At 34.3% G+C, this 12,921-nt stretch overlaps 2 protein-coding genes across 2 annotated transcripts; both read right to left on the reverse strand.

The window, feature by feature from the left end:
* Positions 1-686: 686 nt before the first annotated feature.
* On the reverse strand, positions 687-5,758 carry LOC113764077 (cinnamoyl-CoA reductase 1-like). The gene is made up of 6 exons (XM_027308125.1): positions 5,557-5,758; positions 4,888-5,057; positions 3,405-3,593; positions 2,450-2,612; positions 1,622-1,808; positions 687-972 (listed from the first exon to the last, which is right to left on the reverse strand). Exons 1-6 carry the CDS (start codon positions 5,690-5,692, stop codon positions 825-827), a joined length of 993 nt encoding a protein of 330 aa, XP_027163926.1. The 5' UTR covers positions 5,693-5,758; the 3' UTR covers positions 687-824.
* Positions 5,759-10,591: 4,833 nt separating this feature from the next.
* Positions 10,592-12,061, reverse strand: LOC113764076 (desiccation-related protein PCC13-62-like). Its single transcript, XM_027308124.1, has 3 exons — positions 11,671-12,061; positions 11,343-11,568; positions 10,592-11,197 (listed from the first exon to the last, which is right to left on the reverse strand). Exons 1-3 carry the CDS (start codon positions 12,018-12,020, stop codon positions 10,820-10,822), a joined length of 954 nt encoding a protein of 317 aa, XP_027163925.1. The 5' UTR covers positions 12,021-12,061; the 3' UTR covers positions 10,592-10,819.
* Positions 12,062-12,921: the final 860 nt, after the last annotated feature.

Genomic DNA, 12,921 nt, shown 5'->3' on the forward strand with positions numbered 1-12,921 from the left:
TTGATCCCGCCCAATACCCAAATCCATTTTCTACATATTTTTTTCCTTTAATTTATTTTTTATTTTTTTAATATAATTTTAATATTTTTGATTTATTAAATTTCTTTTAGTTTTATTAAATAAACATGCAAGTGCTTTATACTCAAGATTATCACCAAAAATTGGATTAACAAATAAAGGAAAAGATAGATATACAATCATGACTATAAAAATTGTTAAAAATAATTTTTGAACCTAAGACTTCGTTTGGATTGGCTATTTTATCAAAAAATAAGTTTTTCAAATACAATGTTACAGTGATATACAATAACTCAAAAAACATCCCATCCATATTAGTATATCAAATATTTCAAAAAAATTTTATAGTAAAAATTTTTCATATACACTACTACAATAAAATATTTCAAAAACAACCCCCAAAAATAGTTAATCCAAACGGAGCCCTTGCTATTTGAGCCCAATGGGTACCCAAGCATTTTCCAAAATTTCCCATCAATTAATGAGTACAATTGGGATTTGTCCCATTTTAAACCCAATATCAAATTCCAATACCCATCCCGCCCAAAGTCTCAATGGGCATGGATAACCCATTGGGACTTGGGACAAATTGCCACCTCTAGTTACACCACATTTATAATTTACATACGCTTTCTCCACTTTGACAATTCATACATTCTCAAATCCACTTTGAATTGCTTATTACCAAATTAACATGAAGAATAAATGACAAATTACATGAATGAACTCATGTACCATTTCTCACAAAGGATAGCGTTTCACATTTATTCACTGGTAATTTAAATACAATACAACATTGCCTTGGCTTAGATGCTAACTAAATTCTTCTCCCTGAAGCTTTCAATCGTATCCTTTAAGCTGACCTCCAAAGGAATAAATTGAACTCCTAAATTCTTTGCCTTCTCGTTGGATACTGTGTGGGCTGGATAAAAAAGGTTGCTATTGTCTGACAATCTGTAATATGTTAAGAAAATTCAGAAAAGACAAGTAAATAAAGCATAGTTGAAAAGAAAATGCTAATGTAAAATTAAACTCCACAAAATTTGCAGGAGACAGTAATGCTTCACAAGCATTTTGCCTTTATATAAAATTTCTGTCATATATGGTAAGAAAATTTAGTTTAAAACTTTTGCTACAATCCATTATATCAAAGGGCGAATTGCATGGATTAATGGAAGGGATGTATTTATCTAATTAACTTTTGAACTTTCCATATGAACTAAAACTAGAAAAAGACAAAATCAGAAAATGCTGGCTGAGACAAAAACCCTGGTAATTTGAAAAACCTGGCAAACAGAATCTTAGGTGACCAGAATCAAATTCATTTCCATCACCTAAAACTCAATTATCTATAATTTGCAGAGGAAACCAATTTGGAGATCCTACTCCTAAGAAGAACCTAATTCTAGAAACAAATTTGAGAAAGAGCTCATTTGATGAGAAAATGAGACAAAAGATGCAGAAAATTCTGGATTTGATGTATGTACTTTGTTAAATATAAACAAAAATTATGCGATACATCTTGGAGGTGCATATATATTGCCATCAACAACAGCCTATAAGGACATATACTGACAAAATTGACAAGGAAAAAGATACTTACTTATCCAGAAATTTATGAGTAGGGTAATGTCCACGCAAAATCTTGATGACCTGAGAGGCATGTGCTGATCTCTCAACCAGACAATATCTTCCACTTGCAGAAGGGATTTCAAAGGCAAGAATATGCGCATGGGCAACATCTCTAACATCAACCCATCCAAGAGTTACATTAGGAAATGCTCCAGCCCCTGCATTCAGTAGATAATGAGATCTTTAAGCATATATACTATTGTCTTTTCACCTCTCCTCTAGATAGGCAAACAAAAGTAATTTCCAATTTTAAGTTCCAGAAGATTTGAATTAGCAATCACTTCTTGAAATGAAAGTCCTATCATCACTGTACAAGGTGGCCATTTAGCTCCAAAGAGTCAGTGTCAATGGGAAAAGTAATAAAACAAGCTGATTAGCAAGTAGTCTTAAGACAGGCAGTGACAACACAGAATGAATTTTTCCTGTCAGTGCCCTCCCAAAAAATTCCTCAAGGAAGAAAAAGTAATAACATCTTCCACCCCAAAAAGTGTTGTTCTTCCTGAAATTTGCATAGAATCTCAATGTCAAAGAATAGAAGATGCAAGCAACATGAACGTCAGAAAAATGGTTGGACAGCAAAGCTTTTTGGCATGACCAGCTGATAGACCAGATAGCTTGACATATCAGTTCACATTTCTATCAATGTCTGTATGCTCCATTACAATAATAAGCTGGCAGAACCTTACAATTTTATTAGTGTCATAGATACTTTTTTGTATGATAACAGAGAACATTTTAGTTCATGATAAAGCTATAACAAAACACAGATGAACATCATCTAATACAGCTCACGACATACCATTTACTAGGCTCAGAATCAATTCTGTGCTGAGATTAATAGATGGCTGCAAGACTGGACCAACTACGAATCCTGGATGAATTGTGATTATCTCAATGCCATGCTCCTTTGCGAATTTCCATACAGCATCCTCTGCCAAGGTTTTTGAAAGTGCGTACCAAGACTACACCATAAAAATTGTTAAAAAGTTGGTTGCTTTGTACCCGAAAATACATTAGTTTTTAGACTCAATTAACAAGTAATATTTAAAACTTTTAGAAAATGGTAAAACCTGTTTCCATCATTTGGAGCTACTACTTATGCGGCCATAAAGCACAAATTGAAAGCATGCATATTGGACAAGCTATTTTACAAATGATTAAGTAGATTCTCAAGGATGCTAAGAATGGCATTGATTTTTCCTTTAATTTAATTATGTGCAACGGATGATGCAAAGTACCACAGTGTTAACATACTCCTGATAGTATGATCTCTTCATCCTCGAGTCAACACAGAACGACAAAGGTATTTGACTTGTGACTGATCAAGCCATATTCATGACTTTCTAGCAGAAGTTCCTTGACATCTGCCCAAGCAAACATTGATCATCTTGCAATGCCTTTCCAGACAATAATGTGGAACTTGATTCTACAGCTTCATTTAGGAGATGCGCGGTTGACTATTCCATACTTTATTATCTCTTCCCAATTAAAGCTAAGTTGTTACTTAAAGGAAGAAAAGAAAGAGGATCCACCTTTCTGGCCTGCCTTTTAATCAAAGGATTCTATCAATTACATTGCCCCAAAAAACATCCTTCTTTCCTATAAAAGTACCACGAAGCCATGAAGATCCTATCTTAATTTTCCCCATACTTGGACTAAGCTCCTGAGACTTTGTCCGATAACAAGTTGAAACTACAGAAATCTAGCATTCCATATATACATAATTTAACAGATAGAAATAGATGATAACATACCTTCTGCTCCTCACAGTATGATGGATCAGAAAACCAACTTTCATCAACGACCACGTTCTCCTTTAATTCTCTATTGTTTGAAACTGCAGCCATAGAAGATGTTATAACAACTTTTTTTATAGATGAAACTTTTGCACATGACCGTAGCACATTGACTGTTCCTCTGACTGCAGGTTCCAGTAGTTCTGCCTAGAAAATGAAACAAAGACAAAAAACGAAGTCATTACCAGGCAACAGATAAGCCTATGCTTGCATCCTGCACAATCATGATGGTATTCTGATTTTAGATTTTACTATAAATTCTGTAACCTTTACCAGACTATGTCTCCACCACAGTAACAACTAAAAGCTCAAACAAGTCGCAGAACTGGTTCCCTAGAAGTTTCAAACATCAGCTAGCTAAGTACAGTGAAATCATGGCTTGAAAAACACAGAGAGAGAAAATAGAAAAGGTGTTGCTCCTACAACTCCTGCAAAGAGATTTTAACAGAAAAATAAACAGCGAGCAATATAGGGTTACTATCAAACTTATTTGGAATTTTCTTTTGATGCCTACGAGTCAATGGACCATGAACTAGCTAGATAGCCTTGTTCATTAAAATAACTAAAATCAAACTTCTAGTGAGTTACTTAAAGGGGAGCCCCACAAATGCAATTAGAGAAATGAACAAGGATAGGCACACTACGTAAAACCATAAGGCACAGTCATTAGCAGATATGAATCAATTATCAAAGGAAGATGCATTCAATCTGCAGATGCTCAAATGTATGTTCAGTTGATATGAGATTCTTAATCATTATAATTTGCGTACTCAAAAACCAGAATTCTATATTGACCAACAGATTAGCTGGCCAAAGCAGGGACTTATTTGCTACAAGGACAAGCTTAAGCCTAGCTCTAGAACCTTACACTGACTGACTTATGCAGAAATATAATTCAATAGATCTTGTCTACAAGCCCACTTGTAGACCATGGGAATGTGCTCAACTCTTAATTTTTTTCATTGCCTAACATCAACATTCTTCCAATTGTATCTCTGAAGTAGCAATAGCTAAATCATTTACTAGAGATCTCATATATAGGTACCCAAGATAATGAAGCACGAAGCATATCACAGTCTTCTTACCGTGACGTGACCTTCAGGAAGAGGATTGTGCATCTACAGACTTTAAAGAAAAATTCTTCACGGTTTTACCCTGGAAACTATATTACTCTTTTCCATTTTGCATAATAAAAGAGAAATAGAAACACATCATAAAGCCATAGAATTGGAAATAAGAAACTCCCTATTGGTTGTCAGTATTGATGCTTTAACATCATCTAAATCAAAGTCCAAAGGAATATATATCATCCAAAAAAGAAAGTAGAAATGAAATATTGGCCGGCAATAGAAGAATATAGTAAAAAAAAAAGTAGCAGTAAAATTAGATATTCGACAAAGCATGTCAAGAATTTCAAATTCCGTTGAATAGAAAAATGCACCTCTGGATTGCCAACTGAAAGTTGAACTGGAGATGCGGTATGGAAAACACCTTCACATCCCTCAACTATTGCATCAAAGGATCCCTCTTCTAATAAGTTTGCCGAGAACAAGTGAAGCCTTTCCTTTGCTCCAGCAAGTGATGCCAAATGCTGTGTCTTTTTTGGATCATCTGTGGCATGATTGCATCAAGGAGAGGTTCAGACAGCTACAATTAATCCCAAGCTATCTTAGAAAAGTCTATCATGTTTTTACCATGGCTATATTTAAGGAGACTTGGACCCAGAGTAAATAATGGAAGAATCCCAATGCAACAATAAAGTGACTATTTGTATGGATACAATAACATTATAGAAATTTCCTTTTCTTATACCCTTTTTTCTACTCGTTTTGTGTTTTTTTTGCTTGCCAAATTCATTCCTAGTTTTAGACCACCAGCCTTTCACCTTTAAGCATTGGGAGCCAAAAATGCAGATAAAGATGAACACAAGGTGATAACACTGCAACTGACCCTGAAGTAAATGGCGAAAATCCCACTTAAGCCTTGTCCATACAGGCCTAAATACAAGCACATGGCAGAAAATCTACTTGCAAACAAGAGAAGCACAGGAAATCAAAATCTTTACACAACACAACAGAGATAGTACTTGAGGAGTACAAAATAAACTTACTGAGATCACGAACGGAAGCTTTAACAGTATAACCCCGCTCAAGCAGCAGCTTCACCAGCCATGAAGCTATGTATCCCGAAGCTCCAGTCACGCACACCACCTTCCCTTCTCCTGCTGCTGCTGCTGCTGAGCTCATTTTGTTAGTGCTGCGGTTTTTCTGTCTATATTTTGCCTTGGGTCCATACCACGAAAGGCTTGGGAGCTTATATACAGCAGTAGACAAATGGTACTGTTGCAATTTGCTTGGCTCATGGATGACGTATGCTTTCAAGGTTTTGGCGGGGGTTCGGGCGGCGGGGGGATTGGGGTGGGAGGTAAACGGTAATACTGGTATACATGCATATAAAGTTTATATGAAATTTAAGCGTGTTATTTGGTATAGTGGATGATTTCTAATAATCTGTTAATGAAATTTAGTTTTACAAAAAAGAGTAAAAAAAATATAATATAATATTATCAAGTTATAGTAAAACTTGATATATACATATATATATATATATATGAATAAAATAAGATATTTTATGCATTCGAATACAATAACATAATCTACTTGTACCATTATCAGGTGTTTAACAGATTTATTAATGGATATGAAAGTGTTAGATTTTATCTCATATTTTTCCCAATTTATGACTTTGACTTTAAACTGATTAACTCATAAGAGAATCCAAAACCATCTGGTTGTCAAACTAGACAAGTAACAAAAAATCATGTCCATGACGGGTTTTTGCTTCCCATTCTGATTCAAATTCTATAATATGTACCAGAGTCTGAATCCTCAATTAGAATTAAAAGATAAATCAAATTACTCAATACTTAAATCAAGTTTCATTAAGTAAGAGTTCGTTTAAATTTGACTTGCGAACTAATTAAGTCAAGTTAGAACAATATTTTATGCTTGATAAAATTTTTAGTGTAGACCGAGCTTAGCTCTTAATGATCATAAAATTGGGATTTATTGGTAAAACAATTTAAATTACTCGAAGTCGACTCAATAAAATTTTTTTTTGAGTTTGGCTCAATAAATAAACAAATCAATCTTAAATATTATCTCAAGTTCATTAAAACAAAATATATTTAATATATTTAGTTTGATTACACATGTTTACACCCTTTTATTTTTCATATGGTCGATAACCAAATAATTCTGCACTGGAGCAGATCTGAGTAAGGTACCTAACTCGTTGAGTTTTGGGACATGTTTATCAATTTTATTGTGATAGCAGGTGGCATTGGCTAAATGAAGACAAAGTACAAGGACAAAAAATTCGCTGTAGAGACGTGATCTGTGATGCATCTAAATAAAATATTTCAAGTAGTCTAGTACTTTAATGTGATGTGATTATAGATTATTGTGTACATTATTCTGTATATCACCCCTGTGTAAGCTGAATAAATTGAACCATGTTACAGTAACTTTTTTAAAATTAAAATTTAGAATTTTGTGCCAAATTCTTTTACAATAACAAATTTATTTAAACATTTCATAAAACATAATTTAACATGACAAATTTTATTGTGTATGGTAAATTTTTAGTGGCTAGTAACCCTTTTGATATTTTTCAATTTATTGGATAGCAACTTAATATAGCTATATACATAAACATAGCAAGTGTACACACATTTTTTTAATCTTTTTATTTCTTGTTTTTGTGGGGAAATAACTAAAGGATGTGTTTGGATAGGAGACTAATAAACTTTTTTTTTTTTTTTTAATTTTCCTCGTGCCCAATTGCAAGTTAAAAGGAAGAACTCTCCACCACCTACAGTCGAAAAACGGATTTAGTCACCGAAAATCCATTTTTCGGTGGCCATTGAATCAAAATTTAGTGAGTCTACTTGACTGGATTTTCCTTTAGTCATACCATTTTGTCATAAAAAGCGACAGATTGTTTTTTCTAAACCTTAGCTCACTGCACACGCCATGGTCTACTTGATTGCGGGTTTTCCTTTAATTGCACCATTTTGTCATTAGTGACGATTGCTTCTTCTAAACTTTAGCTCACTGCATAGGCCATTCGTTTGAAAGTTAATTGTTACTGTTTGGTGAAGAGTTAAAGTTGAAATTGGTAATCGCCGAGCAATTCATCTTTTGACTCCTTGGAAAATACCTGATGATACTTTTTTCTACTCACCAGCACCCAAAGCTTTTCTAAGATGAGCTTTAGTGACATTTCACTGTAATTTTGAAGTTTGAAAAGATACGATGTTATCATCTCCTTTTCTTTTCCGATTGTCGCCCATTACTAGTGTCACCTTTGGAATGAATTGCTTCCTAACAATTTGGAATTGAGATCTGAATCTGGTTTGGTTTGCTTGTTAAACAGAACTTAAATTGAACTCGACCAGTCATGCATAATAATCGTGTGATACTATTGAGCTATGTTTTTTTTTTTTTTTGGGTTTTGAATGTTGGTTGAACAATTGTTCAAGTTCTTGTCTCGGTTTTTACTGCTTCACCAGTATGTGGATGTTGCTGCTAAAGAAATTTGCATTTGTCGTTAGAAGAAGAATTTTCTGTTTTATGACTGGCAAGTGATTTGGGTCCATCTATTTTAGTGCTTTGTTTACAATTTAATTGGGTTCAATGGTCCATCCACATCGGAACTTAGAATTTATCTTTCTGTTTGCTTTTGCATGAGCAAAGATTAGTGATTTTTAATCATAATTCTGGATTCCTCTATTCCAGCTGTATATAGTGAAGAAATCTATCCCGTTGTAATTGTGTATTTGCACACCAAAACATCATTAGCCCGTCTACTTTTGACATTGTTCTTGAATTACTCAGTATAGAATGTGTATTAGCTACTGCAAGCAAATGAACAATACAATGAACATATTACCTCTTAGACGTTATGTAATCTGCATTTAAACAATACAATGAACATATTAACTCTTCTGAAGGATTAGTAAGTAAAAATACAAGCTCAAGATATTAGCAATAGTCGTTGAAAACTTTACAACGATCAAGGTAGCAAGTAGAAAGGGCACCTTGAACCTGCGGTAGAGAAACTAAAGGCACTCCAACAAAGAAACCTCAACACTTTCCAATATTTCTAAAACGAAAAAGGAAATAGTACCAATCAATTTAGATTTAATCCCACAACTTGAGCAAAAAGATAAATTATCTACTATTTTCCAATGCTTGACCATATCTGTACCTACAAAACTAGCTTTTAAAGTTTGCGTAGATGTCATACATCACAAAACTAGCATCTCACACAAAGTGAATGAGATGTTGGCACATTTCATCACATAATAATTAATTGAAAACAGCATGCATTGGACCCTTTATTTTTTTGGAGCATTACACCAAGACAGAATGACTTAATATAAATGGATTCTAATTTATACTTACTAGTCTAACCAGACCTACCATTCCAATTTAGCACACATTTTTGTCAGAATATGGTAAATAAAGGCACTTTATACTATATGAATTTCACAAAAAGTTATACAAAAAATGCAGATATAGGTAGAGAAGATACATACCCAAAAAGTTCTCAATTATGTTTTCAAAATGCTAAAGTAATTCTTTTCCAGATTTACTGATGGTGCTTTATGTTTTCATGGTTTATGCAAAGAACATCATACTATCTCTCTTAGTCAAATAATACAATTCTTCCCCACAAATTTCCTAAAGCATCTATGAACCTAGCTTGGAAAAAAAAGGAGAGATTCTTATTAACACTTTGAAATGATTGTGAGAAAGAAGAATTTAACCCTAGCGTAATTAATACAACTCCTCAAAGGAAAGAAAAAAATTAGAAACAACCAATATTTTTTTATCTTAAAATTGTACCCATATTCACACAATATACAATGATAGAACAAACAAAAACCTATAAACCATTATTTTGTTCTATGGGATTTAGAGAGGCAAAAAAGTACCTTTAATGATTATAATGGTAGATGACAACGGAATTATGATGCTAGATGATAGGGTTTGTAGATAAAGTTTTGTGGAGAATGCTAGATTGAAAAAATTTCAGTGAGTTTCAATGTTTTTAGGATTTACTCTAATACTTATCAGTTAAGAGAAGAAGTAAGGAAACTTCATCAATAAGGCAAGTAAATCTCATCAAACAGTGAACTGTGTTTTTTTTTTTTTTTTTCATTTTGCTTATTTTAAACTTTTTAGGAAATGCCAGTAAAACTCATGATCCAATGACGCATAAGGTAATGCCAACCAAGTGTGGCCAGATTTGTATTTGATGGCATGGTCAGCAAAAATGCTGTTGAGCTAGCATTTTCATAGTGTGAAGAAGTGAAGTTCCCTTGAAAGATTCAACCATGGCGTTCCCTTGAAAAGTTCCATTAAATAGGTGCCACTAATTCAGATGTTTCTTGTAGTGATTAGTGTCTGTTTATTGGTTGTTTCTAATTTGCCCACACCGAGTCCAATTCAAAGAGAAAGATCTTCTTATTTTCCTTTGTCTTCGTCTCTCCAGAAGAATATGACACGTGGGTCCCAATCTTTTGTTATTCTTATTGAAGTTTCAATCTAGTAAGAAGTGTTAATGGTACTCAATTAAACTTTCATGGTACACATGTGGACCTGCAAGTAACACACATCATGTGATGATTGGTGTTGAAATTTTCAAAATCCAAATGCATAATAACAAATTTAATAACATCAACGGCTGGAGCTCGGAAATCAAAGAAAAACTTTTTTTTTTTTATTTTGGAAGTTGCTTGCTAAACAAAAATAAAACAGAAATATTATGCAGTAATTACCATGCAAATTTTTAATTTTTTCCTTCTAGTTGTTATGTCATTATCCACAGCATTGTCATGAAAGGGACGAGAATTTTTGAGGACAGAAAATTTTTTTTTTGAGTGTTTACGTGGTTAACCATTTTGCTTCTTGTATTATAAACCATGACTAGTTAACTAGTTCTGAAACAAGGTTTGTCAAAATTCGAACTTTAGAAGTTTAAGGCGTTGGAAAATCATGTTTGACCAAAAAAGTGCAAATTCTTTTTGCTAAACAAGAAATTTAGCTTTTCTTCCCAACTTACCAAACGTGGCAAGATAACGTTTGGACTCTGATTCATCCAATGTCTAAGCTCGTACAGTAACATAAATCTTCATGATTCATCCGACAATTACGGACAATCAGGTAAATTTGCCTTACATTATTTTGACAACATCAGCAACATGAAAAAAGATGAGATGAAACAAGTTGTAGTAACCACAATCCTCTGTGCCAAATAACGGGGCAGACTCTTTGAACTGAGGGCACAAGAATTTATTTACTCTTTCAGTATTTCTTGAGAAATTCTCTGGCAATCTTTCCATTGCCTCCCTTAGGATAGAATCCTCCTGGAACATGCTCATTACCAGTGCCATAAACAATCCTCAGTATCTCCTCTGGACCCCTCTCATATGAGATAGAGTAGGAATTGGCAGATAAAACGTTGCTTGAAGTCCGTCCTTCGGCGCCTAGCTTCATTGGGACAAAGATCCCTTCGTCCTTGATTCCATCCTTGCCCAACTTGTTTCTCAGCTTTGAAATGCGAATAGTAAATTCAGCCACTGTTTGATTGTAAGGGTACACCACTTCTTTAGCTCGTTCATAGAGATACATTCTGATTACTGCATCTTGGCCTGATTCAACTCCTAGTAGCCCCGCCAAAAGCTACAAAATTAAGGAGAAAAAATATATGTGAATCACATACACGTTTTTTTCAACTTAGCTATCTTGCTTATTGAAACGAAAAAAATTCTTAACTTTTTGAATATGCTCAATCATGGATTTTTGGCCTGAATTTTAATGGACTTACACGCTTGGCTCGATAGCCTTGGAGTAAGGGATTTGTGCCAACATAGCCTACTAGGCCTACATAGGGAATTACATAAGAAGCCAACATGTAGTTGAGGCTGTTGCTGTAAGGGTTGAACGGAGGGTCGAGTTTGTACCCAAATGCTTCATCAAAGAGCTTTGCAAAGTTTTCAGTGCGGAGGTCCAGCTGTGGCCTTGGGAACAAACCTACCGTATCTCTAAGCGCCCTAAAGTTCAATGACCCAAAAAAAAAAAAATTGATGATCAGATATACTTCACGATTGGAATTCTAGCTCTAATATAGTAGAAATGAATAATTACATACGAACCTGAGATGGCCAACTTCTTGATAGGCAAATTCAGTGATAATGTTCTTTGTAAGAAGATCAAGATTGGCTTTTTGGGCACCGATGGGAGGAGGACCTTCATTGGGCAGTTCAGGCTCAACCATGTCGAGTCCATGGCCTAAGGCACCCCACAAGAAAAATTCTGCTTCCAAGAACTCTAGATTCACCGGAAACTGCAACAGTTCAATGTCTTTCTCGTATAGTGGAAGTGATTTTTGTGGAAAAGTTGGCTTGCAAGGTTGAGGGGAAAATGATGCTGTGGATGCTGTGCAAGACACCATCAAGACCATGAACACGACTATTTGGGGCTTATATGATAAAAGAAGAGCCATTGTTCGACGGCAGAATGAGAAACAGAGGTTGAGAAGACGTGATTTGAGTTTTGAGATGCATTGATCGAGATATTCGGTGGTGGTATTTATACTGGGATTGAACATTGACATGTGTTTCTTTCGGAGTACGTCAATCCTTGGTTTGGACAAATCTCCACCCAAAAAATTGCGTAAACAATTGTTAACCAATCAGAAATGCACATGAACGTCATGAAACACAAAAATATCAGTTCTGCATTGCTAAATTATACTAATAGAGTAGCTTGGATAGTGTATTATTTGAAATATTATTTGGAATAATTACTGTAGCACTTTTTGTGATGTGATATATGTGAGATAAAAAGTAGTTGGAAATATAAAAAGGTAGGTTGGGAAATGTGTTTGTGATGCAAGCGAAATATTATTTGAGATAATTTTGGTATCCAAACACTTGATTTCCCTTTAAGTTTGTCAAATTTGCAAGTAGCTGCTCCATTTGTTGCTGAAGCTGTTTTTAGAACAAGTAAATATATTTATGAGGAAGCATTGGTTTAAAAGTTGAGGTTGAGACTCCAAAATTTAAAAGTTGAGATTATAATCCTGCTTTCTGCTTCTCGTTTTTTAAATCCCATCTTTCCCCTAGTAGAAAAAATTTATGTGTGAGTTGGTTGTCAGCAAAAATGTTTTGGACATTTCAAAATGACCACAAAACTGAACCTAGTATTGATTTCTCTCTGGTCGAATTGTGGACTAGTCTTTTCGATTAGTTTGACTGTGCAATAGACTTTAAAGTATTTGATTGATTTTAAATCAATTGTTTACTCCTTTTGTGGCTGGAAAAGTCCGTGTTTGAAAAAGCCAAAAATTTGGAGGAAGGAATATGGACAAAGGGATTCTTTTCCCACAAAAACAATAGATTTAT

Source organism: Coffea eugenioides, chromosome 2 (assembly GCF_003713205.1).
Source record: "Coffea eugenioides isolate CCC68of chromosome 2, Ceug_1.0, whole genome shotgun sequence".
Taxonomy (NCBI): Eukaryota; Viridiplantae; Streptophyta; class Magnoliopsida; order Gentianales; family Rubiaceae; genus Coffea; species Coffea eugenioides.

Coding starts and splice junctions, on each gene's coding strand:
- LOC113764077 (XM_027308125.1), bottom strand. CDS start 5,692: ATGAGCTCAGCAGCAGCAGCAGCAGGAGAAGGGAAGGTGGTGTGCGTG. Junction 3,594..4,887: donor TTTCAGTTGGCAATCCAGAG/GTGCATTTTTCT, acceptor TTCATTTTCTAG/GCAGAACTACTGGAACCTGC. Junction 1,809..2,449: donor GATTCTGAGCCTAGTAAATG/GTATGTCGTGAG, acceptor TACTGAATGCAG/GGGCTGGAGCATTTCCTAAT.
- LOC113764076 (XM_027308124.1), bottom strand. CDS start 12,020: ATGGCTCTTCTTTTATCATATAAGCCCCAAATAGTCGTGTTCATGGTC. Junction 11,569..11,670: donor CAAGAAGTTGGCCATCTCAG/GTTCGTATGTAA, acceptor ATTGAACTTTAG/GGCGCTTAGAGATACGGTAG. Junction 11,198..11,342: donor AAGGCTATCGAGCCAAGCGT/GTAAGTCCATTA, acceptor TTAATTTTGTAG/CTTTTGGCGGGGCTACTAGG.